This window comes from Lagenorhynchus albirostris, chromosome 5 (genome assembly GCF_949774975.1).
Source record: "Lagenorhynchus albirostris chromosome 5, mLagAlb1.1, whole genome shotgun sequence".
Lineage (NCBI taxonomy): Eukaryota > Metazoa > Chordata > Mammalia > Artiodactyla > Delphinidae > Lagenorhynchus > Lagenorhynchus albirostris.
In genome coordinates this window covers 67,889,149-67,916,455 of record NC_083099.1, presented here as the reverse complement: position 1 = coordinate 67,916,455, position 27,307 = coordinate 67,889,149, and the positions used below count along the sequence as shown (strand labels likewise).

The window sequence follows — 27,307 nt, the reverse complement described above, 5'->3', positions numbered from 1 at the left end:
CTGTTGTGGCCTGTCCCGTTGCGGAGCACAAGCCGCGGACGCGCAGGCTCAGCGGCCATGGCTCACGGGCCCAGCCGCTCGACGGCATGTGGGATCTTCCCGGACCGGGGCACGAACCCGTGTCCCCTGCATCGGCAGGCAGACTCTCAACCACTGCACCACCAGGGAAGCCCACAGGAAGAGTTTTTGAGGGAGTTGGTCTAGAGCTGTTCCTTAAATGATGAGCTGGACATGGAATGGCAAAGATGAGGCAAAAGGTAAAATAGACAGCAAAACCAAAGAGTCTTGCGTTGCCATCAACATCGGCACTGTAACCATGGCAACCACTACTGGAACAAGTATTACCTCTATGTCTTATAACAGTCATCACGGCTCACGTGGATGGAGGCTTTCACAACCGTGACCTCATTTGGCCCTTGCTGAAATCCTGTGACTTCAGCTCTACAGGTATTATTCTAATTTGACCAGTAAGAACGCTGAGACCCTTAGAGGGAAAGTGACGCGCTTAAGGTCACACAAGCAGTCTCTGTTAGGCCTAGGATCCCCAAACTAGTTTTTCTCCCAGCTAATGCAGCAGGAAACCATGGCTCTTGTGACGCAGACTCTCAAAGCAAAGAGAGTTTGGGATGCAGAGTAATAGGATAAGCTTCAGCTGTTAGGCTGGCTTCGGGTTACCAAGAGCTTGACCAAGAGTTAGACTGCGGTATTGGGGCTTGATCCCGTAAACCTCAGGAAGGTTTCTGAGGTTTAGGGAAACTAGCGATGGGTGGTTCTTTGCTGCAGTTGCATAGCAAATCTGGCACACGAGGGAATGGAAGAAAAGGAGAGAAATCAGGATACCAATAAAGCAAATATTACAGGATTTGAGGCTGTGGTGGCAGTGAGTGGGAGTGGTCTGCTCCAGGCGGGAGGGGATTTTATGATTGCCATTAACTGCTGGCACATAGAAATAATACAAAGAAGATTGACCTTTAAAAACATGTCTAGGGCTTCCCTGGTGGCGCAGTGCTTGAGAGTCCGCCTGCCGATGCAGGGGACGCGGGTTCGTGCCCCGGTCGGGGAAGATCCCACATGCCGCGGAGCGGCTGGGCCCGTGAGCCATGGCCGCTGAGCCTGCGCGTCCGGAGCCTGTGCTCCGCGACGGGAGAGGCCACAACAGTGAGAGGCCCACGTAACGCAAAAAAAAAAAAAAAAGGATCTTCTGCTCTGAGCGCCTCTTGTTTTCCACCCCAAATTTGGTGTTACAGCAAGTAGTAGATAGAAGGATCCTCTCTCTCCCTGAACCCAGATTTCAGAGCTCAGGACCAAGCCAATGTTTCCAGCTCTGGCCTTTTTCTTCTACATCCTACCCTGGTCTCTCTGCCCCTAGAATCAAAGTTTCCTCCTAAATAGAAGGCAACTTCTAATCAAAATAAAGACATAGTAAAAAAAAAAAAAAAAAAAAAGTCTCAAGAGATCACAGACCAGCAATGCAAATATGAAAACCCAGAATCCTTTTCCTTTCCTGCCCCAGCAGCTTTCCTGGTCAGGAGATATATGTATTGAAGCTGGTTGCCGTTCTTCTGACCAAGGGTGGGTACTTCCCCATTTCCTTTAATCTTTGCCTATTTTAGGTAGAGTTCCCTTGTCATGATGTCCGGGCATCAGAGGAGAGGGTATGAACCCCACAAAAAAGATACATTTAACTCATAAGACATGAGATCATTTGAATGCAGAAATCAGTCTTTTAGACTTCAGCTAATTACTAGTGTAGGGCTGGCTAATGTTATGGTTCATTCGCTGGTAATTTCCTGGATCAAAATAATACCTGATCCCCTCGTCTCATTATCTTTTGGGCTACCTCATCCCCTTCCCTTTTAGACTTCAGCAACCCAAAAAATGGACAGAGTGAAAAAGAATATAGGTCAGGTAAATAATTAACTCATAAGACAGTCTTTTAATTCATGGGAATCCTGGCAGCAAGTCTGAAGTTAAAGGTTAATTTAGCTGGTGTCTTTGCCCATTACATATACATGAACTTGTCATTACATTAATACTTGGAATTTAAAGATCATCTTTCATCTCAGGGCTCTGAGCTTGTAGTGACACTGGCTCTGAATTCCTTTAATTTCTTTGGAGAGAAAAGTAAGGGTCAGGAGAAATTTTAAGATGTAGCCAAGATTGCCTAGTAAATGATCAGAGTAGTCAATCTTTCCATTCCTAAAACTCTTCCAGCTAACTTACAATCTCAGTTCCTCACCCATTAAATGAAGATCATATCATCCCTTTCTTACAGTGTCAGGAACCATGTTAAAAAATATGTATATAGACAGAGAGAGAGAAGAGAAATATCTAAAACTACAATAGTGGGATTATAAGAAAAATTATGTTTTGTGTTTTCAATATTTTCAAATTTTTAACACAGAACAGTTTATTAATTTATCTTAAAAAGACATATTTTTAAAAAAACATACTTCATAAGGCTATATACAGCAGTATACAAATCTTTTAAGCTGTCATAAGGCATAATACATGCGAGTGTTATTGCTATTCAGGTATTATCAGTCTCTCGACATTCTGTAAATTCTTAGGCCTTGTAGTACCCTTTTCCTGGGGAGTAGCCCCAATCGAAGGCCCTAGATTCAAAGGGTACTCAGTGAAGCATCATGTCCTTTTGTAGCTATTTAAAGACAAAGTCCCTTAAGCCTGTGCTGTCTGGCTTCAGTGCAGAATGTAGTCAAGAGCTCAGTCATAGAATCACATCACCATTTCATGCACTTGAGGTCCAGGTCTGGCAGAATGAAGATAGCTGATGGGTGAGGGAACCTGAAGAGAGGAGTAGAGCACTGAGTCATTATGTTCTCACCAGATGTTAACTGGAAGGTTTCAGCCACCCAAAAGCCTTAGGCAAAGTCTCTTGGCCACAATTTCCCCATCCATGGGCCGCCATGCTGACCAGCCATTCCCTTGGCACCTTATAAGGGCACACTAATTAGAAAACTCATCTTGTAAGAATGCTGCAGAGAGACCTTTCACATGGAGTAGAACCATAGTGCCCAGAGGCACCGTGACTCAGTGGTAGTAGAGCTGATTTCTAACACCCAGTCTGATGACTCTCCAGCCCCAAAAGGGATGAACTACATGGCAGAGTCCAGGCACATTCCCACCGGGCCAGCCAGAGGATGGTGCATGGGAGTGGCAGGTCCTCAAAGTACTTGAAAAAGTACTAGTTACACCTATAGTGTCAGGAAGAGACAGGAAGTGGCCAACCGACTCATTTACTCATTTGTTTATTTTATCAGTGTGTATTGTCTGCCCCTAATGTAGCAAGGGCTGTGTTATTTGCTATGGGGAAAACAGATGAATCAGATAGCCCTGGCCTAGGTCTAGTTGGAGTGAAAGATAGATCATAAAATATTAAATGCCTTATAATTTCTATAAATGAAATGTATACAAAAGAAAAAAGAAAAACATGGAGTTAAAAGTCCAGAGTAGCTTTAGGCTGAGAGGGAAAGTAAAAGCTTCACACGGGAGTTAAATCTGCGCTGGGTCTTGAAAAATGACTAGGAGTTTGCCACACACGGAGAAGCGTGCCAGTTAGAAGAACAAATGGACTTAAGTAAGTAAATAGGAACAATTAAGACAAAGTATATGATCCAGCTTTTGAATGTTAATTTCATTTCCTAAATATTCCATAGCTCACCATAGCCATGTCATTCTCTAAAGTTGCCATGAAATTTGCACCGTGTACCTAAAATCCACAGTTTAGTGAATGAGAGAGAGAGAAAAGAGGGGAAAAGTAGGAGCTGAGAAATTTAAGACTCAAAAAATAGCCCATGTCCTTTCACTCAAGGCTCCATGACACTTTGTCTTAGAAGCACTCAGAAGCCCAGGCAAGGCTGGCTCTGGGTGATCTTACATTCCACTTGCTAACTTAATTATTTGATATAGTTTTATACATCAATAGCTGGGAACCATCCACCAGCCATCAGTGTGTATATGTATTTTTTAATGTTGTCTTTCCTCATGTTTTATCTTTTATCTTGTTTTGTGTTCTTATTTCCCAACATACCATGGCCTTGCATGTATAAGGAGATGTAAACTTTACTGTTTGGCATCTTTGGGAGACAGTTATGTGCCTGTCACTGCCTTGTCTGTATCATCTCCATTCCATTGATGTTCCTCACTTCTCTCCCTTTCCTTTGAATAACTGTCATGTGCAAAGCTGTGGTATCTTCTCGTTCCCCCTGCTTCTTTTTTATTTTTTCAGCTTAAAGTGATAAGAAGTAAGGCACAGGAACACTGCTGTGACAAAAAAGGCCCTAGATATTAGGGAGAACTGAATGCCCTTCCTTTTCCTGGAGGTGGATATGGGCAAAAAGAGGTAGAGTCGACATTGTCACCCACGACTCAGCAGGTCGTGGGGACACTGAGATCATACTCCTTAATGACTCTGCTATTTTTCTCATAGATGAAGTAGAATCTCCTCAAAAGCTTTATAAATCTCAGGGTAGACATTGAGAGACCAGCTATGACTTTCTAGAATATTCTTCTCCAGCATCTTGATGCCCTTGTCTGAGATCATACACTTTGATGCATAGTTCATGGAGACAACCTTCAGCTTCTGTTCTTAGACTAGAACTGGTTCGCATGCACATTTATTCACTGTTTTAAATTAACATAGATGTGCCTTTGCTTCCAATTCCTTTCTCTAGTCCTCAGTGATACACATCCCTCTTTCTGAAGACATCACTCTAACATCATCCTCTGCTTTAAAATTGTCATTAGCTCTCTTCTGCCTTAAAGACAAAATCCATGCTACAGAGCCATGCACTTAAAGTTCCTAGACTCACATCTAACTCTCCAACTTTATGTCTTAGCATCCCAACCACACATCCTACCCAACCAGCCACAATAAAGTGCTTGAGGATCCAGTACACACACACCTGCCTGCCTCACTGTAGACTGTGACTCACCTGTTCTTTTCTGCTTCAGTTGCATTTCTTTCGAATCTCAAAAAAAGAAAAGAAAATGAAACAAAATGAGACTATAATTTATGGCTCACTTTCCTTGACTCTCCCCAATCCAATGTAACCACCCTTTAATTCCACAGGACGCTATAACTTTTTACCTGTATTTCTTGTTAGGGTACTAGGAGCTTCTCTCTCTCTCAATACCATTAAATTCTTACCCTGTTATAAGTAACCTGGAGGCAGGGACTTTTGTCTGTTTGGTTCAGCGCTGTATCCCAAGGGCCTAGAATGGTGTCTGGGAAGTGATGGATCTCAATAATTGTTGAAAGAGCACCTGCATTATGTTAGACACTGAGCTAGAATTATCCACGTGTATCCCTTATCTTTCTCCATTGACTGTGTGTTCCTTTCAAATCATGAAAACCATAGTTTATTCATCTCTGATGTACTCAGCATAGGGCCCAACATGTAATGAGAATTTGGTAAATATTTGTTCAGTAAATTACATCATGAATGAAAGAATATCTTTCTAGACAACTAACTCCACACAGTATTCTATTTAATTCTTAAATAACTACTTTCTTTCTGCCTCTATGCTTCAGATTCCTGTGACAAAGTTCAGTGTTGCCCTTGAATAGAAAAGCCAATAGCAGACATGTGTCCTACCTTTGTTACTGCAAACACTTTTACCAGTACTTTACGTGTACTCTAAGTATCCATTTCATTGTTTACTCTGGAGTTCAGATAAGTGTTAGTGGTGGTGGTGGGGTGACTGGGAAGGAAAAAATTAAATTAAATCGAGTGATTAAAGTAATAAAGAAAAAGGGAAAATCCCACATCCACTGCCCCTACAAACTATATTTTCTAACCCCTTTGTTTGCATAGTAGATAAGTATTTCACTTATAATTTGCACTATTTCAATACCCTGAAAATCTACTGGAAAATTTGCTTTTAGCTATAGAGAATTTGCTTTCAAATACAGGATATTGCTGTTTGGTCCATTTTTACATTGAATGGTGCCCCAAATTTAGAGTAGTTATCATATTTATAACAATTCTAAGTTTTGTGACTCATCAGTGATATTCATAAGGACAGAGTCGAGATTTATTCACCTCTGTGTCCCCGTAACCCAGTCCCAGGCACAGAGTGGGGTCTAAATGTTCCTACTTAATTTTAACATTATTAATCATTCACTTGATCAGTTGAATGAATGAATATTTATTAATGTATTACTTTATGCAATACGCTTTGCTGCATTCTAGGATAATACAAAAATAAATGTGACAATTAGTGCTCCTGAGTTGTTCACAGGCTAGTGGATAAATATATCCACAATGAGTTGCAAATTACTTGAAACAATTTCACACTATTGTTACAACTGCACTTTCCAACTCATGTATCAAAATATAGTTACCATTCAAGAACAAAAATGCAAAATCCTCAAGAAAATATTAACAAATTAAATCCAACAATGTTTAATGAAAAGTATACACACCATGATGAAGTGGGATTTATTCTAGGTATGCAAGTCTGGTTCAACATTCAAAACATTAATTAGTGTAATCTATCACCTCAACAGGCTAAAGAAGAAAAATTTTACGATTTTATCAATAGATATAGTAAAAACATCTGACAAAATCCAATATCCATTCATGATGAAAACTCTCAGCAAACTAAGGATAGAAGGGAAGTTCCTCAACTTTGTAAAGAACATCTACAAGAAACCTGGAAATAACATTACACTTAATGGCGAGAAAATAGGTGTTTTCCTATTAAGATCAGGAATAAGACAACGATGTCTGCTTGTACTACTCTTACTCAACATTGTACTGTAAATTCTAGCTAATGCTAGCTAATAAAACAAGAGAAGGAAATAAAAGGTATACATATTGGGAAGGAAGAAATAAACTATCTTTTTTCATGATGACATGATTGTCTATGTAGAAAACCCCAAAGAATCAACAATAACACAACGAAAGCTCTCCTGGAACTAATGGGAAATTATAGCAAGGTTGGAAGATAATATTCTAAATGAAGAGAGAAACTCTTTAGGCGTCCTGGGTTTCTGGATAATGGTAATAATGATTTTACTTGTAAAAGTTTTATAGTTCAGAAAGTGTCTTCAAATGGACTTGAAGACATGGGGAAGAGGATGGGTAAGCTGGGATGAAGTGAGAGAGTGACATGGACATATATACACTATCAAATGTAAAATAAATAGCTAGTGGGAAGCAGCCACATAGCACAGGGAGATCAGCTCAGTGCTTTGTGACCACCTAGCGGGGTGGGACAGGGAGGGTGGGAGGGAGACGCAAGAGGGAAGGGATATGGGGATGCATGTATATGTGTAGCTGATTCACTTTGTTATAAAGCAGAAACTAACACACCATTGTGAAGCAATTATATTCCAATAAAGATGTTAAAAAAATAAAAAACTCCCCAAAACTTACTGAATCAGAATTACTAACTCTATTTTACAGGTGAGAAAATTAAGACTCAGAAACAATGTGTGAACTACTTACAGTTATTTAGTTAAATTAAGGCTACACTCAAATACAGCTCTTCACATTCCTGGTATGGAATTAAATTTTAAGAGAGTAGGAAAAGAAAGCTGACATTTTGTGATGTTGCAATGAGGATTAATGTAAGTGCTAGAGGGGTGTTGGAGGTGATTCCATGCTGCCCCCATGGTGAAGGGAGTGAATTGTAAGATTGGTGCTCTGATGCAGGTATATACGAAGGAACTTGGAACAATGCTATAGGTCCAAGTGTCTTTGAAGCGATCAGAAGGCTGAGAGTGATAAATAAATTCCCCTGTCAGGTCACGTTTCTTCAGTCACATGGTGCTTCTTCTTAATTCCAAGACAGAATTGGGGATTACGTGTTGATCTCTATCGGAAACAAACCATTGCCTCCTTTAAGCCTAAATGAATCTTTTATGAGGTAAAGGACCTTATCTAGACTGATGCCTGAATAATTTAATGATTTTCTGAACTGATTGTACCCAGAGGCATGTACATTGAATAAATTGAGATAAGCTATCTTTATCCTTGTGTTAGTAACACATCTCTTATTTCTACCCTCTTCTATTGCTGTCATCATTCTAGAAAAGTGACTCGGCCTCAACTGAAGGAAAATGGAGCTCAGCTGTTGGTAAGACTGATGACATGTGGTTCATGACTAGCATTCCCAAAAATGAAGGGCTGATCTTTTGCCTGTGGCAATGTACAGCATGGCAGCTGTTTTCCTGAGACTCTTCTGACTTGGTTGCCAATTTCTTTAATCCAAGCCAATCAGTACCTAAGGCTACACTGAAGGACAATATGAAAATGGCCGGCTTGGCAGCTGTGCTCTTGTCCATCATAAAACATGGCTGATTTATGGTGAGAGTGGTGTTGATCCCAGAGAATCCAATGAATGGACTTTACAGCAGTGATTTATCAATGCTTATTAACTTCTAATGAGATTGAACCAATCCAGAAGGTAAAAATGCAAAGATTGGTCTAATCCCACTGTTCTTGAACTTGGCTGCACTTTGAAATTCCCTGGGAAGTTTTAAAAAATTACTAATGCCTGGTCATCAGAAATTTTAAGACATTCCTCAGGTTCTACTATGAAGCAGAGTAGGAGAACTAATCTAATAAATACTCTTTTATTGTGGGAATTGGTTGTCAAAGTTTTCTCACTTCTATCACTCAATTTCATTGCCATACCACTGTATGCATTTGTCCAGGTGGATTATTCTCTTTACTTTATTGAAAGTTTCAGGGTCACACAGCTAGTCAGCAACCAATGACCTGATTCTAAGTTGACACCTTCTTCTATTTGATAGCTAATACTCTCTTCAGGGTAAATGAGGAACAAAAGTTAGGCAGAGGTGTTCTTGCTTAAAAAGACATGATTATATGAAACTTAATCCTTGTGGAGGAACACATGGACTCCAAAGACCTTTCACTGCTTTTTCAAACATTCCTTACTAAAAAAAAATCTATAGAGCCATAGAGAATTATTTCTAATGAGTATCTGCATTAAATCCACCTAGATATCTTATTAAAATGCAGATTCTAAACCCAAATCTAAGAGAATCTGATATGGTCAGTCAGAGATCATATGAATTCTATGTTTTAAACCTCTCTAAGGTGATTCATATGTCCACTGAAATTAGAGAAACATTAAACAGTGTAAATTTCAAACAGTGATACCCATTGCCCCACTGTCAATCTCCTTTCACTGGGATTTAGAATAAGATTTAGCAATCTGCTAAACTTTCTACAAATTCTGTTGCAAAGCAAGAACTTAGAATATTTCTCAAAATCTGGTAGTTGAGGCATTAGAAGAAACATTCCTCCTAGAATTTCAGTATGTCTGAGCATCAGAGAGGCAAGCCTGGTAAAAACTAAAATGGAGGCAAAAAACAACATAAGACTTTATATTTATATACAGGTACTGGTTATATATAGTCAAGAGATACTCTGTACTTCTTTTGTAAAACCACTCTTGGTGCTTTCTATTTTTTACAGAGCAATATTATAAAAGACTACAAGATGTAGTGAAAAGAGCACTGATTGAATTTATGTTATCAGAGAAACTGAGCCATTGTTCCATCATTAATTATCCATGTGACTTTGGGTAAGTCACTTCTCTGATCTCAGTATTTTCATGTCTAAAATGGCATTAATGTATGTCATGTCAACATTACAAGGTTATTATAAATTTCAAATGATATACTCAGTATGAAAGGTTATTGTAACTAATTAATTCTATGCGCATATAATCATTTCATAGTAGACCCAACAGAGTTTCCTTTGGTGACCTTGGAGAGTTATAGAGTTGCTTCTGAGCGGGCCACTTTCTCTTTTCTTTCTTTTTTTGATAGAGATACATGTGTAAATCTTGAGAGAAAATTCTTTTGATAACATTTATCATAGGATACAATGGTACAATGAAATAAGTCTGAGGAAAATAACATTTATATTTTTATCCTCGGACAAGCCTGATATATTTTATTATAGTTAGTCACAATTTGTTTACTAATGTATAATGAAATATTATACAGTCACTTAAAAGTCATGTTTGCAAAGAATGTTTATAGGCATGTTCATGGTGATAAATGGGAAACAGGCAGCATGTAAATTGTATATATAATATTATGTCCATACTATAAGATACATGAAAAACAAATTAATTCGACAAGTGTTTTTGAGCACTTACTATAAACAATGGTGAAATTTTCTCAGTCTTGGCTCATAAATATAACTTTTGGATGAAAAATATTATATAGTCATACCACAATTTGCTTGACCAGTCTCTCCTTAACGGCTGTTTTGATTGCTAGCGTTTATTGTTGTTACTTTAGGGTGAGATCTCTACAAAAATCCTCACTCCCCAGAGGATCTTCTCTGGGTCCTCTGAGCCTATACCTCACAATAAGCAATAAGTAATGCTGCAAAATGAGTGTGTGTGTGAAAAAAATATGATCTATTGCTTGGTATTCGAAAATTATAAAGTTATTTTTAGTTAATAGAGTAAGCATCTCTATAAATAGCCTGAGATGATGGAACGAAGAGCATTAGTTTAAAACGTAAGCCACTCTGTTGAGATTGTGCCTAGAGGGGTGAAATGTGAAGAGGGGTGGAATGATCTCAAGAACCTACAGAGAGAATAGAACCCTAATCTCTAACAGAGAAAGTCCACCTGGTAAAACCTAGAGCTTAGTGTCTTGTTAGCACTTGTCACATCAATGCTCTACTGAACTGAATGGATAAAAACTTTGACCAAACTACTCCAAAATGGGGCAGTTTCATAGAAGATTATCCTCCTTGAAACTCTTTGAGGAGCACAGCTTTTGTTTGTTTGTTTGTTTCTGTTCAGCTGCCTATGAGCTGTAAGCCTTCCTGGACCAGTCTTGTCACCCACAGGGAACTCCTTTCTTTGTCAGTTTAAAGACAGGTCACAGAATAGTTGAATGTCTTTCCTTTCTTTTGTCCTCCCTTTGTTGTAGGAGGAGCAAACAATTGAGTTCCTAAATAGATTAGGAGGTAAAGTGTGTGCACAAAAAGGAAAGTGAAGGAATCTTAATTACCATCATTTTCAATTCAAGTTCGATATATGGTTCCATGAAAAAAAAACTTATTCAGTAACCTTTCTTATACTTAGATATTTACCTGTATATTTGATAAGATTCTCTAGAAGATTCTAGGAATTGAAAATTCTAGGTCATAGGGTATGATCATTTTAAAGCTCCTTGAACATGTTGTGGAGTTGTTTTCCTAAAAGATTACACCAATTCATATTCCCATCGAAGTGAATAAAGTGCTCATTTGACCTTACCTGTAACAGAAGTTAACTGTGTCAATTCATAAGCAGGAATCAAAAAAAGAAAAAAAAAGTTTTCTTGTTTTCTTCAAACCCTTTTTTACAACCAGCGCAGTTTTGTCAATTTCTCTTTTTACCATTAAGTATGAAGTTACTTTCTATTTCCATTGGAAATTGCCCTTCATCAAGTTAAAGAAAGTGTCTTCTATTTCTAATTTGAGGAGAGTTTTTATAATGAATGGGTATTGTCAATGTTATATCTGTATCTATTTAATGATAATATTTTCTCATTTATTCTTTTTATATTATGAATTTGATTGATTAAATGTGTAATCTTCAATTTTGCATCCCTGGGAAAAACCCCATTTGATGTAGTTTTTACATATTGCTTGGTTTAAGTTGCTAATATTTTGCTAAGAATTTTTGCATCTGTATTTCTGAAGAAGACTGGTCTTCCAGATTCTTCTTCTTTTTTTTTTCCTTTTTTTCCTTTCCTTTTTTTTCCCTTTCCTTTCTTTTTTTTTTTTTTTCCTTTCCTTTTTGATAGTGTTTTAGTCTGGTTTTGGTATTAGTGTAATGTTGACTTCATAAAATGAGTAGGCAAATATTTCCTCCTTTTTATGAAAAAATTTGTATAGGACTTTTAAAAATAGTGAAGCCATAAGGACTAGGGTTTTACATGGATGAAACTTTCAAATTACTATTTCAATTTCTCTAATAGATATAAGGCTATTCATATTTTCTCTTTCTTTTGTGTTGGTTTCAATAATTTGTATCATTCTAAAAAGTTGTACATGTCATCAACTGACAGAACAAGGGAATATACTAACCAGTGAATATATAATATGTATAAGTATTTCTATTTGTAAACAACTATATGTATAATTTAAGCTAAACTTGAGTTCATACTGATGTCTCCAAATATAATCAGTTAAAACATAGATAACGGAAAGCATATGAGGAACCCTGAACCAAGATGGCGGAGTAGAAGGACGTGCTCCCACTCCTTCTTGTGAGAACACCAGAATCACAACTAGCTGCTGGACAATCATCAACAGGAAGACACTGGAACTCACCAAAAAAATAACCCGCATCCAAAGACAAAGGAGAAGCCACAATGAGACGGTAGGAGGGGTGCAATCACAGTGAAATCAAATCCCATAACTGCTGGGTGGGTGACTCACAGACTGGAGAACACTTATACCACAGAATTCCACCCACTGGAGTGAAGATTCTGAGCCCCACGTCAGGCCTCCCAACCTGGGGGTCCGGCAACATGAGGAGGAATTCCTAGAGGATCAGACTTTGAAGTCTAGTGGGATTTGATTGCAGGACTTTGACAGGACTGGGGGAAAGAGAAACTCCACTCTTGGAGGGCACACACAAAGTAGTGTGCACATTGAGACCCAGGGGAAGGAGCAGTGACACCAGGGGAGACTGAACCAGACCTACCTGCTAGTGTTGGAGGGTCTCCTGCAGAGACGGGGGTGTGGCTGTGGCTCACCATGGGGACAAGGACACTGGCAGAAGTTCTGGGAAGTACTCCTTATCTTGAGCCCCCCCAGAGTCTGCCATTAGCCCCACCAAAGAGCCCAGGTAGCCTCAGTGTTGGGTTGTCTCAGGCCAAACAACCAACAGGGAGGGAACCCAGCCCCACCCATCAGCAGTCAAGCAGATTAAAGTTTTACTGAGCTCTGCCCACCAGAGCAACAGTCAGTTTTACCCACCACCAGTCCCTCCTATCAGGAAAATTGCACAAGCCTCTTAGATAGCCTCCTCCACCAGAAGGCAGACAGCAGAAGCAAGAACTACAATCCTGCAGCCTGTGGAAGAAAAACCACATTCACAGAAAGATAGACAAGATGAAAAGGCAGAGGGCTATGAACCAGATGAAGGAACAAGATAAAACCCCAGAAAAGCAACTAAATGAAGTGGAGATAGGCAACCTTCCAGTAAAAGAATTCATAATAATGATAGTGAAGATGATCCAGGACCTCGGAAAAAGAATGGAGGCAAAGATGAAGAACATACAAGAAATGTTTAACAAAGACCTAGAAGAATTAAAGAACAAACAAACAAAGATGAACAATACAATAACTAAAATGTAAACTACACTAAAAGGAATCAACAGCAGAATAACTGAGGCAGAAGAACGGATAAGTGACCTGGAAGATAGAATGGTGGAAATCACTGCTGCAGAACAGAATAAAGAAAAAAGAATGAAAAGAAATGAAGACAGCCCAAGAGGCCTCTGGAACAACATTAAAGGCAACAACATTCGCATTATAGAGGTCCCAGAAAGAGAAGAGAAAGAGAAAGGACTCGAGAGAAAATTTGAAGAGATTATAGGCAAAAGCTTCCCTAACATGGGAAAGGAAATAGCCACCCAAGTCCAGGAACGGCAGCAAGTCCCATACAGGATATGCCCAAGGAGAAACACTCTGAGACACATAGTAATCAAATTGGCAAAAATTAAAGACAAAGAAAAATTATTGAAAGCAGCAAGGGAAAATGACAAATAACATGCAAGGGAACTCCCATGAGGTTAACAGCTGATTTCTCAGCAGAAACTCTACAAGTCAGAAGGGAGTGGCATGATATACTTAAAGTGATGAAAGAGAAGAACCTACAACCAAGATTACTCTACCCAGCAAGGATCTCATTCAGATTTGATGGAGAAATCAAGAGCTTTACAGACAAGCAAAACCTAAGAGAATCCAGCACCACCAAACCAGCTCTACAACAAATGCTAAAGGAACTTCTCTAAGTGGGAAACACAAGAGAAGAAAAGGACCTACAAAAACAAACCCAAAACAATTAATAAAATGGTCATAGAAACATACCTATTGATAATTACCTTAAACGTGAATGGATTAAATGCTCCAACCAAAATACACAGGCTTGCTGAATGGATACAAAATCAAGACCCATATATATGCTGTCTACCAGAGTCCTGCTTCAGAAACAGGGACACATACAGACTGAAAGTGAGGGAAAGGAAAAAGATATTCCATGCAAATGGAAATCAAAAGAAAGCTGTAGTAGCAGTACTCATATCAAATAAAATAGACATTAAAATAAAAAATGTTACAAGAGACAAGGAAGGACACTACATAATGATCAAGGAATCAATCCAAGAAGAAGATATATATATATATATATATATATATATATATATATATATATATTCACCCAACATAGGAGCATCTCAATACATAAGGCAACTGCTAACAGCTATAAAAGAGGAAATTGACAGTAACACAGTAATAGTGGGGGATTTAACACCTCACTTATACCAATGGACAGATCATCCAAAATGAAAATAAATAGGGAACTGGAAGCTTTAAATGACACAATAGACCAGATAGATTTAGTTGATATTTATAGGACATTCCATCCAAAAACAGCAGATTCTTCTCAAGTGTGCACAGGACATTCTACAGGATAGATCACATCTTGGGTCACAAATCAAGCCTCAGTAAATTTAAGAAAACTGAAATCATATCAAGCATCTTTTCTGACCACAACACTATGACATTAGAAATTAATTACAGGGAAAAAAACGTAAAAAACACAAACACATGGAGGCTAAACAGTATGTTACTAGGTAACCAAAGATCACTGAAGATATCAAAGAGGAAATCAAAAAATATGTAGAGACAATGACAATGAAAACATGATGATCCAAAACCTATGGGATGCAGCAAAAGCAGTTCTAAGAGGGAAGTTTATAGCTATACAAGTCTACCTCGAGAAACAATAAAAATCTCAAATAAACAATCTAACCTTACACCTAAAGGAACTAGAGAAAGAACAAACAAAACCTAAAGTTAGCAGAAGGAAAGAAATCATAAAGATCAGAGCAGAAATAAATGAAATAGAAACAAAGAAAACAGTAGCAAAGATCAGTAAAACTAAAAGCTGGATCTCTGAGAAGATAAACAAAATTGATAAACCATTAGCCAGACTCATCAAGAAAAAGAGGGAGAGGACTCAAGTCAGTAAAATTAGAAATGAAAAAGGAGAAGTTACAACTGACACTGCAGAAATACAAAGCATCCTAAGATACTACTACAAGCAACTCTATGCCATTAAAATGGACAACCTGGAAGAAAAAGACAAATTCTTAGAAAAGCATAACCTTCCAAGACTGAACCAGGAAGAAATAGAAAATATGAACAGACCAATCACAAGTAATGAAATTGTGATCAAAAATCTTCCAACAAACAAAAGTCCAGGGTGAGATGGCTTCACAGGTGAATTCTATCAAACATTTAGAGAAGAGCTAACACCCATCCTTCTCAAACTCTTCCAAAAAATTGCAGAGGAAGGAACACTCCCAAACTCATTCTATGAGGCCACCATCACCCTGATACCAAAACCAGACAAAGATATTATACACAAAAGAATTACAGACCAATACCACTCATGAATATATATGCAAAAATCCTCAACAAAATACTAGCAAACAGAAGCCAACAACACATTAAAAGGATGATACACCATGATCAAGTGGGATTTATCCCAGGGATGCAAAGATTCTTCAATATATGCAAATCAATCAATGTGATACACTATATTAACAAGTTGAAGAATAAAACCCATATGATCATCTCAATAGATGCAGAAAAAGCTTTTGACAAAATTCAACACTGATTTATGATAAAAACTCTCCAGAAAATGGGCATAAAGGGAACCTACCTCAACAAAATAAAGGCCATATATGACAACCCCACAGCAAACATCATTCTCAATGGTGAAAAACTGAAAGCATTTCCTCTAAGATCAGGAACAAGACAAGGATGTCCACTCTCACCACTATTATTCAACATAGTTTTGGAAGTCCTAGCCACGGCAATCAGAGAAGAAAAAGAATTAAAAGGAATACAGATTGGAAAAGAAGAAGTAAATCTGTCACTGTTTGCAGGTGACATGACACTCTACATAGAGAATCCTAAAGATGCCACCAGAAAACTCCTAGAGCTCATCAATGAATTTGGTAAAGTTGCAGGATACAAAATTAATGCACAGAAATCTCTTGCATTCCTATATGCTAATGATGAAAAATCTGAAAGAGAATTTAAGGAAACACTTCCACTTACCATTGCAAAAAAAAAGAATAAAATGCCTAGGAATAAACCTACCTCGGGAGACAAAACACCTGTATGCAGAAAACTATCAGACACTGATGAAAGAAATTAAAGATGGTACCAACAGATGGAGAGATATACCATGTTCTTGGATTGGAAGAATCAATATTGTGAAAATGACTGTACTACCCAAAACAGTCTACAGATTCAATGTAATCCCTATCAAATTACCCATTTTTTACAGAACTAGAACAAAAAAATCTTAAAATTTATATGGAGACACAAAAGACCCCGAATAGCCAAAGCAGTCTTTAGGGAAAAAAACAGAGCTGGAGGAATCAGACTCCCTGACTTCAGACTATACTATAAAACTACAGTAATCAAGACAGTCTGGTACTGGCACAAAAACAGAAACATAGATCAATGGAGCAAGATAGAAAGCCCAGAGATAAACCCACACACATATGGTCAACCAATCTATGACAAAGGAGGCAAGGATATACAATGGAGAAGAAACAATCTCTTCAATAAGTTGTGCTGGGAAAACTGGGCAGCTACATGTAAAAGAATGAAATTAGAACACTCCCTAACACCATTCACAAAAATAAACTCAAAATGGATTCATGACCTAAATGTACGACCGGCCACTATAAAACTCTTAGCGGAAAACATCGGAAGAACACTCTTTGACATAAATCACAGCAAGATCTTTTTTGATCCACTTCTTAGAGTAATGGAAATAAAAACAAAAATAAACAATGGGACCTAATGAAAATTCAAAGCTTTTGCACAGCAAAGGAAACCATAAACAAGACGAAAAGACAACCCTCAGAATGGGAGAAAATATTTGCAAATGAATCAGTGGACAAAGGATTAATCTCCAATATATATAAACAGCTCATGCAGCTCAATATTAAAAAACAAGCAACCTAACCCAAAAATGGGCAGAAGACCTAAATAGACATTTCTCCAAAGACATACAGATGGCCAAGAAGCACATGAAAAGCTGCTCAACGTCACTAATTATTAGAGAAATGCAAATCAAAACTACAGTGAGGTATCACCTCACACCAGTTAGAATGGGCATCATCAGAAAATCTACAAACAACAAATGCTGGAGAGAGTGTGGAGAAAAGGGAACCCTCTTGCACTGTTGGTGGGAATGCAAATTGATACAGTCACTATGGAGAACAGTATAGAGGTTACTTAAAAAACTAAAAATAAACCTACCATATGATCCAGCAATCCTACTACAGGGCATATACCCAGAGAAAACCATAATTCAAAAAGACACATTCACCCCAATATTCATTGCAGCATTATTTACAATAGCCAGGTCATGGAAGCAACCTAAATGCCCATTGACAGATGAATGGGTAAAGAAGAAGTGGTACATATACACAATGAATATTACTCAGCCATAAAAAAGAATGAAAGTAGGTCATTTGTTGAGTCATGGATGGATCTAGAGACTGTCATACAGAGTGAAGTAAGTCAGAAAGAGAAAAACAAATATCGTATATTAACGCGTATATGTGGAACCTAGAAAAATGGTACAGATGAACCAGTTTGCAGGGCAGAAAATGAGACACAGATGTAGAGAAGAAACGTATGGACACAAAGCAGGGAAAGTGGCAGGGTGGTGGTGGTGGTGGTGTGATGAATTGGGTGATTGGGATTGACATGTATACACTGATGTGTATAAAATTGATGACTAATAAGAACCTGCTGTATAAAAAAATAAATAAAATTAAATTAAACAATTAAAAAAAACCCCAAAACGTTGATAACTCTAGTCCCCTTAATCTGCTTATCTGTAAACCCTCATGCCAACAGTGAGAAATCCATCCAGCTCCTACCATTCACTTACTTAATTGGTCAGTTTAAGTATACATATAGCAGTTTAGGAATTAATACCCTTACTCCCATTGGAAGCAACGTTATTAACTAGAGTACAATGCTTATGTGCAATTCCTTTTGCTTTTAGTTTTACGCACTCAACTAATTTCCAAATTTCATCCAACACCTTTTCCCTTAAGCCCTTCCGGGAGGTTATTTTATATATTTGTAATACAGTTAAATTTCCTCGTCACAGTCTACCCTCCTTCCTGGGATTCTCCGATTTCCTAAGTGATTGCTTAAAATTGACATACCTTAAGGGTTATGTTATGTACTATAAAGTTCTATGGGTTTTGATGAACACATGATGTTATGTATATACACAATATCATACAGGATAGTTTCACTGACCTAAAAATCATCCATGTGTCAATTATTCAACCATCTCCTCCTCTCCCTGAGCCCCTGACAACCACTGATATTTTAATTCTTTCTATAGTTTTGCCTTTTTCAGAATATCATATAATTGGAATGATACACTATGTAGCCTTTTCAGACTGTCTTCTTTCACATAGCAACCAACATTTAAGGTTCTTAGATGTCTTTTCATGACTCAATAGGCTACTTATTTTTATCATTGCATAGTATCAATTGCATGGATGTATCACAATTTGTTTATCCCCTCACCTATTGAAGAACACCTTGGCTGCTTCCAGGATGGGTGAAAATGAATAAATCTGCTGTAAATATTTCTGTGCAGATTTTGGAGTAGGTATAACTCTTCATATGAATTGAGTATTAACCTAGGAGTGCAATTGCTGGATCATGTTATAAGAATAAGTTTAGCCTTGTAAGAAGCTAACAAACTGTCTTCCAACCTTTAAATACTATTTTGCATTTCCACCAGCACTAAATGAAAGTCCCTATTTCTTTGCATTTGCAGCAGTGATCAGTATTGTCAGGTTTTGTTTTCAATTTTTAAATTTTCAGCCATTCTAGTAGATGCATAGTAGTATCTCATTGTTTTAATTTGAAAGTCTCTAATGACAAATTATGTTGAGCATCTTTTCATGATTATTTGCCATGAGGTGTCTGCTCAGATCCTTTGCTCATTTCTATTGGCTTGTTTGTTTTCTTATTGTTGATTTTTAAGAGATCTCTGTACATTTTGGATATAAGCCCTTTATCAGTTATGTGTTTTACAAGAATTTTATCTAAATCTGTGGCTTGTATTTCATTCTCTTAACATTATCTTCAAAAGAGAAGCTTTTAATTTTAATAAAGCCCAAATGATTTTTTTATTGAAGTATAGTTGCTTTACAATATTGTGTTAGTTTATACTGCACTGCAAAGTGAATCAGCTATACTTATATGTATATCCCCCCTTTTTGGATTTCCTTCTCATTTAGGTCACCACAGAGCATTGAGTAGAGTTCCATGTGCTAGACAGTAGGTTCTCATTAGTTGTGTGTTTTATATGTAGTATCAATAGTGTATATATATCAACCCCAACATGACCCAGCAATCTGGCGTATACCCAGAGAAAACCATAATTCAAAAAGACACATGCACCCCCAATGTTCATTGAAGTATTATTTACAATAGCCAGGACATGGAAGCAACCTAAATGTCCAACAACAGAGGAATGGATAAAGAAGCTGTGGTACATATACACAATGGAATATTACCCAACCATAAAAAGGAATGAAATTGGGTCATTTGTAGAGATGTGGATGGACCTAGAGAGTGTCACACAGTGTGAAATGAGTCAGAAAGAGAAAAGCAAATATCGTATATTAATGCATATATGTGGAATCTGAAAAAATTGGTATAGTCAATCTTATTTACAAAGCAGAAATAGAGACAAAGACGTAGAGAACAAATGTATGGATACCAAGGGGGATGGGGTGGTGGTGGGATGAATTGGGAGATTGGGATTGACCAATTGATGATTTTTAAAATTTTATTTCATGGATTGTACATGTGGTGTTGTATCTAAAAACCCATCACATGGATTTTTCTCCTGTTCTTTTTCTAAAGGTTTTATAGTTCTGCATTTTACATTTTGGTCTATGATTCATTTTGACTTAATTTTTGTGAAAGGTGTAAGTTCTATCTAGGTTAATTTTTATTTTCCTTACTGTTTTTTTTTTTTTGCATATGGACATCCAGTACCATTTATTGAAAAGCTATCCTTTCACTATGGAATTGGTTTTGTACATTTGTCAGTTGACTATATTTGTATGGGTCTATTTCTGGCCTCTATTCTCTTCTATTGATTTTAGTCTTCCTACTCTGTTCTTCTTCCTTGTTCTGAAGTCTGCTTTGTCTGAAGTTAATAAAATTACTCTAGCTTTCTTTTGATTATAGTTAGCATGGTATGTCTTTACTTAATAACCTATTTGAGTCTTTATATTTAAAATGAGTTTCTTGTAAAAACAATGTACTCTTGCGTCCTGTTTGTTTTTATTCACTCTGACATTTTATTCTCTTCAACGTGTTTAGACCATTCACATTTAAAGTGATTATTGACATAGTTGGATTGATATTTGTTTCTTTTTTCCCTCTTTTCTGACTTAATTTAATTAAAACTTTTCCTGATTATTATATATGATGGCATTTATCTCCTCTCTGAGCAAATCTATTATACTTATTCCAAATTATTTAATGATCACCCTATTGTTTGCAATATCCATTTCAAGTTAATCAAAGTCCACTGTCTAAACAACACTATACCACTTACATGTAATGCAGATATTTTATAACAGAAGATTCTTAGTTCCTCCCTTCTATTTCTGATGGCATTGTTGTCATCCATTTCACTTATCTATATGCTATAACTATCCAAAACATTGTTTTTCTTATATGTTCAGCAAATGATTATCTTTTAGATCAATTAAGAAAAAGAAAAAATGTTTTATTTTGCCTTTGTTTGTTCTTTCTGCGATGTTCCTCCTTTTACAAATGTTTGAGAACTTTTACTTCTGAAGCCATCTGTGCCTGACAAGTATTTTTTGTGAGATGTTTTAAAATTACAAACTCTTTTTTAAAAATCAGATATTGGACTATTTAGATTTTTTCTTTCTTTCTGTGTCTGTTTTGGTAAATTATGATCTCATGAGTTTGTTCATTTTATTTAATTTGCAAATTTATTGGTCAAAATTTTTTCTTAACACTCTCTTATTATCTAATATCTGTATTAATAATGATGTCTCATTTTTCTCCCTAATTCTGGTCATTTGTCCTTTTTTGTTTTCTTGATCAATCTTGCTATAATGTTTATCATTTCATTAATTTTTTTCAGCTTTTTAATATTCTCTATTGTACTTTTGGGTTTTATTTGTTAATTTGTACTCTGAACTTATCTTCTTTCTGTTCACTTTAATGTTATTTTCACAGGTTTACTTTAATGTTATATTCAATAATCTTATTTTCATATTATGATTTAAATTTTCATTTGTATATTATACAAATGTATATAATATACTTTTCTTTTCTAGTATCAATACATGCCTGTACAGTCAAAAGTTTTTCTTTTACCTCAGTTTTAGCTGTATAATACAAGTTTTCATATGCCACATTTTTCTGTATGCCATTGAAAATATTTTGTAATTTACATTGTAATTTATTCATTGACCCATGGATTATTTTAGAAGTATACTGGTTAATATGCAAACATTTGAGATTTTTACATTATGTTTGTAAGTATGCTATATTATATTTTTCTAGTAAACATACTCTATTATTTTAATACTTTGGAACATTAAGATCAAGTTTGTTAATCATATAGTTCAACTCTTCTCTGTGTGTACTGACTTTTGTCTGCTTTTCCTATCAGATATTTAGAGAAAGTTTTAAATCTCTCACCTTGACTGTAGTTATATCACATTTTACTCTATATATTGAGACTGTGTTATTAGGTACAGGCAGAATTATAATTGTTACAATTTTTATTTCTTATTATTTCTAATAATGTTTTTTGCCTTAATGCCTACTTTGCCTGAGGTTAATAGAATAACACTTGGTAAATTTTGGTTAATATCTTTTTCAACTCCTTTATTTTTAACTTCTCTACAGATTTATGTTTATAGTGTGACCCATAAATTGAATGTGCATTTTTATTTTTATCAAATCTGAAATATGTAGTCTGTTTACAGATAATTTATCACTGATATTTTTAAGTTTAAACCTATCTTTCTATTTGTTTTTTGTTTGCTCAATCTGTTCCTCTTTTTTCTTTTGTTGTCTTCTTTTTATTAATCATTTTTTAATTTATTATTCCATTTTCCCACCTATTAGCTTATTAGTTATAAATTATTTTTCTCTTCTTTTAAGGGTTACAGCATAAATCCTGGAATTATTAGCACCTACTCTATACTAGCACTTTGTCTATCTCTCAGGAAAATGTGAGGAATTAGGGACAATTAAATTCTATTTTCCCCATTCAGCCCTTTTTGTTATTATTGTTGAGTGTTTTAATTATACATATATTTTAAACCCCACATTATATTACCAGTATTGCTTATATCATCAATATTCATTTTTATTTACTTACTTCCCAGTGATTACTTTTTCCTATTTACATTTCTGTAAGATAATTTCCTTCTTGCATTTCTGAAAATTAGGATCATTTTCCTTCTACTGAAAGGATACCTTTTAGTATATCATTTAGTTCCTGTCTGATGCCAGTGAATCTTCTCACTATTTATTTGAAAATGTCTCTATTTTATGTTTACTTTTGAAAGATATTTTCCCTTGGTATATAATTTTAGATTGTAAGATTTATTCTTCATTGTTTTTCAGTATCATTTTATTTTCTTATGGCTTTCATAATTTCCCTTATTTATTTATTTATTTATTTTTTGCATATAGTGCTGGCTTTATTTGTTTCTGGAATTAAAACCTTCCTGTAGCCATAAGAATTAGGAGAAACAACAGCAATACTTACAAAACCACCCTTAAAGAGCAATAAAATTTCCTCTTCAAAATGTAAAGCCCTTGAAATAGCTGAGATAGTTGGAATCATTTTATGGGCAGGATAAAGTCAAAATAGCATGAGGAACATTCAGAAAAAATATTCCCTCAGTAGCAATTTCAATAAAATTTGTTTTATTCTCAAAGCTCAACCAAACAGTTTTGTGGTAAGATTCAAAACAGTGCAAGGTTTTGACCAGCTTGTGGCCAGGCTTATTTCAGGACAGATATAATTAACTCCAGCTTGCTGCCTGGCCTCCCTCAGCTGGGTTCCAAATAACTTTTGTATCATGGACCTTAACCTGTCAAAATATAAATGCAAAATGTATTGCAATGACAGTAAGGACTGGTCATGTTAAATATGAAGTTACTAATTGGTAAAGTGGAGAAGAGGTAATAGAATCTAGGCCTTCTGTAAATCAAATTTCATACTATATGGGCACATAAAAAATTGAACCACATTACTCAAGATATGCAATTACGGAGACTACCTGACATTCTAAAGTGTGTAAGGGCCCACCTGACCCTGACATTTTTTGGGTGCCATTATATAAACAATTTAAGAAGATATTTCGGGATTTCCCTGGTGGCGCAGTGGTTGGGAGTCCTCCTGCCATTGCAGGGGACACGGGTTTGAGCCCTGGTCTGGGAGGATCCCACATGCTGTGGAGCAACTAAGCCCGTGCACCACAACTACTGAGCCTGTGCTCTGGAGCCCATGAGCCAAAGCTGCTGAGCCCACGTGCCACAACTGCTGAGGCCCGCACGCCTAGAGCCTGTGCTCTGCAACGAGAAACCACCGCAATGAGAAGCCTGCGCACCACAACGAAGAGTGGCCCCCACTCCTCGCAGCTAGAGAAAGCCCACGTGCAGCAGTGAAGACCCAACGCAGCCAAAAAAATAGATGAATAAAAATAAGTGAATAAATAGATTTGGGAAAAAAAAAAAAAAAGAAAAGGCATTGTAATAGCCCAGGGGAGAAATGAAAGAGTCTGAACTAAGGCATTAAAAAAAAAGATATTTGTGTAACTTACTGTAGAAAGTTGAGAAATCAGTGAGGTTTCCATTTGTTATACCATACTACCTAGCTTAGATAAATCTTCATTTTTAAATTATAAAACATATAAAACTCCCCCCAGTGTATATATGGGATGTATGGGATTACAGGGCGATAGTTGTTCCATAAAGTGCACTGAGTTCCAGGGGCATATAATGGAAACTAAATGTTACAATTTGTTTCAGTCTTCATGACTACAGGTAGGGTGGGTAAACAAGGCAAATGAAGCAAACTCTTCCTCCCTGCCACCCCTTAACCAGATGCAGCATTTTGGCACTTCTATGATATACAGGTTGACTTAATTCATTGACTTAAGTTGAAAGTTAGCAAGAGCAAATCTTTTAAATTTAGGATCTTCTTCCATAGCCACTCCAAGGATCTTAATTCCTAAACTACACCATGAGTTCTGAAATGGTGTTCACTGCAGTGTTCTTGAAGCTTTCACATCTTAATATGAGATCTGACACCTCTAGTTAAGGTAGGGAACGGTTAAAAGCTGTCTTCCTCTTAGCTAACCCAGTCCACCAGCAATCTTAACAGTTAAGTTACTATATAAAAATGAAACTGTGCTCTCAAGCACTGATCAAAACTGTTGTGCTAGGAATCCTTTCCAGAGCATTAGCTCCCTGAGAGAAAACAGAGATCCTAACCAGTTGCTTCCATGAATAATAAGCCCAGTATGGTATACATAATGTCCTTCAAAGCATAACTCAGGCAACCGTGGTCGTCCTGACAAGCTTATCAGCATTTACACACAAGATATATTTAAAATTGATCCCAGACCAACTATTGCAACCATAATCCCATTATTTAGCACACTACGTTCCTGCTGAGATGCCAAAGCCAGAAATCACAAAGCAAAGAGTGATGGTTCATCATCTTTTACAAGTGAGACAAAAATATCAAGAAGGAAGAAAGGTAACACCTCCACCTGCCCAAATGCATCAAATCGATGTTATCTTCACAGCTTTAATGGACACGATACAGAGTTCTCAACTTCCTGATTTGAGGAGTCCATTTTCAAGGTGACTGTCAAGGTCAAGAAGAGCTTTCAGGCTTTTCTTTGCCATGACCCATGAACTCCAGTCCTTCAATAGGAATTTCCTTCTCCTTTATTGCTTTCTGAACACACTGCTGGTAGCGCTTGAAGAGGTAGGTGCCCGGGTCCCCAGAGCCATCCCCCTTGAGGAATCTGTGCAAACAAGTGATTGAAGAACTAATTGTACTCATGCTTCATGTTGGTGCAAGCCTCCCCTATGCTGTTTGTGGCATCTGCGTCTGTGGTGCTGACAGCAGCTCTCAGATGTCCCATAATTTCCTTTGAAGAGTTAACTTATCAGTCTTTTACTTCCTTGAAAGAAACGTGTCTGTTTTTTCTGGATGCTTTTAAAATTTTCTTTCTGCTTTTGTTTTCTTTTCCGTATTTTTTCCCTGATGTGTCTAAGGGTGGTTTTATATAGAACTTTTTGAATCTGTGGATTAATTCCCTCTGTCAGTTTGGAAAAATACTTTTTTTTTTTTTTCTGTGTGTTTTTTCACCTGTTGGGCTATGTTTCCTTTGTTTGTTTTTGTCTTCACCATTTTATCTTATTGTTGGCCTAACTGGTAATTTTTGATTGAATGCTTGGCCTTGTATATAAAAATTATTGCATCTCTGTATTTTTTTCTTCCTCCGAAGGGTATTTTATTTTCTTTTAGCTCACAGAAAAAAAGGTTGATCATCTCAATTCTATAAGGGATTGTGATAATTTGAGACTCAATTTCAGTCTTTGTGAGAACTGGTCTAGTTTCAGTTTCCACTTACTCCTATCCAATTCATATGAGTAATCTTGTTCTTTAACTCTCTTTTTTCATCAGTTGCCAGGAAGTTAATGTTACTTTTAATGCTCCACTACAATAACTCTATTGACCTTGCTTTATATTTTCATTTCTTGTTCCCATAAAAATATTTCTTTTATTTGTAACTTAATTGTCTTATTGTATCTATATCTATTATTGTAAAGATTCTCAAATACTTTTTATAATCCATTCACTCATGATTTATTATCACCTGTCTACACTGCTTAGGGCACAAATTGGACTCTAAGTAGGCCTATGGGTATGAATTCCACATTTACTGACTTAAAGGGGCTTGCAATCTAATAACAGGAAAATAACAGACAACCATGTGACTGGTATAGTAGAGAGTAGAAATAGTATGCAAAGATGTATAAGCCACGTACTGCAGGAATGCAGACAGAAGAATAATATAGTTTTCCTAAAATGACAAGGGAGAACATGAGGGTGACATTTGAGTGCACACTTGAAGTGGGACTAGGAGTAACAGGAGAGGGTCATTACTTCAGGCTAAGTAATAAATAAAAATGTAAGAAGAGAAAAATGGGATAAAGGATGGGATGAATAACATGAGGGATATTGCTATGGGAGTGAGCCACGGATGCGTAAGGCTGATTCAAAAACTATATTCTGAGATTCTTAAGCCAGAGATTCTGTCGCTAGAACTAGTTGTTATTCTTTGGTGATCTTAAGATTTCTGCTGGTTCTTTAATTATCTCACAAGAGATGCGTTTACCAAGTAAAAAAACAAGAAAGAGTTGCTGCCTCCAGGGCTAAGAGTAACCAAGGAAAGAGAAACACACCTGCCTTTTTGGTCACCAATACTAATATTTTGTTTTCTCAGGTCTTGAATGGTAAGCTAAAGACTTAGGTTGGAACGGAATGCAGGCGCTCTAGGGTGATGATTCAGGCTGACTGTTAGACTTGCAAAACTGAATGTGGGTGGTTTTGTTGTGTAATCTTTTGCCTTAATCTTTCTGCTTTTGATGAAGTGCTTTGACTCTCTCTTTATGTGTATGCCTGTAAGAAGTAGGACATGCATGGAGTTTCTTAATGGAACCTCATCAAATTTAAAGTCATGACGGAAAAATCGGTTTACCTTAGGTTAAAAAAGTCCTCTTTAGTTATAGAAGAAAATTTTTTAAAAAAGAGAGAAAGGAAGGAAGGAAAAAAAGAAAGAAAGAAAGAAAGAAAGAGAAATACTAATCATTAAATCCAGGCTAAGCAGTCAGTATTATTTTAT

The 27,307-nt window shown here is 36.6% G+C and overlaps 2 protein-coding genes across 3 annotated transcripts in view; both read right to left on the bottom strand.

Moving 5' to 3' along the window:
• Positions 1 to 2,405: 2,405 nt before the first annotated feature.
• The window catches only part of TP63 (tumor protein p63), a 267,957-nt gene continuing 243,055 nt past the window's right edge, over positions 2,406 to 27,307 (bottom strand). For both annotated transcript variants that reach the window (XM_060150266.1, XM_060150267.1), the window contains 2 exons: positions 4,956 to 4,991; positions 2,406 to 2,805 (listed from right to left, as the gene is read on the bottom strand). In XM_060150266.1, the coding sequence (XP_060006249.1) occupies positions 2,742 to 2,805; positions 4,956 to 4,991 (100 nt within the window). In that variant the 3' untranslated portion in view covers positions 2,406 to 2,741. The remainder of the gene's footprint in view (positions 2,806 to 4,955; positions 4,992 to 27,307) is intronic.
• On the bottom strand, positions 25,169 to 25,486 carry LOC132520532 (TP53-regulated inhibitor of apoptosis 1-like). Its single transcript, XM_060149273.1, is given in 2 exon segments — positions 25,169 to 25,423; positions 25,425 to 25,486. Coding segments are annotated over 2 exon segments (198 nt in total). The 5' UTR covers positions 25,466 to 25,486; the 3' UTR covers positions 25,169 to 25,266.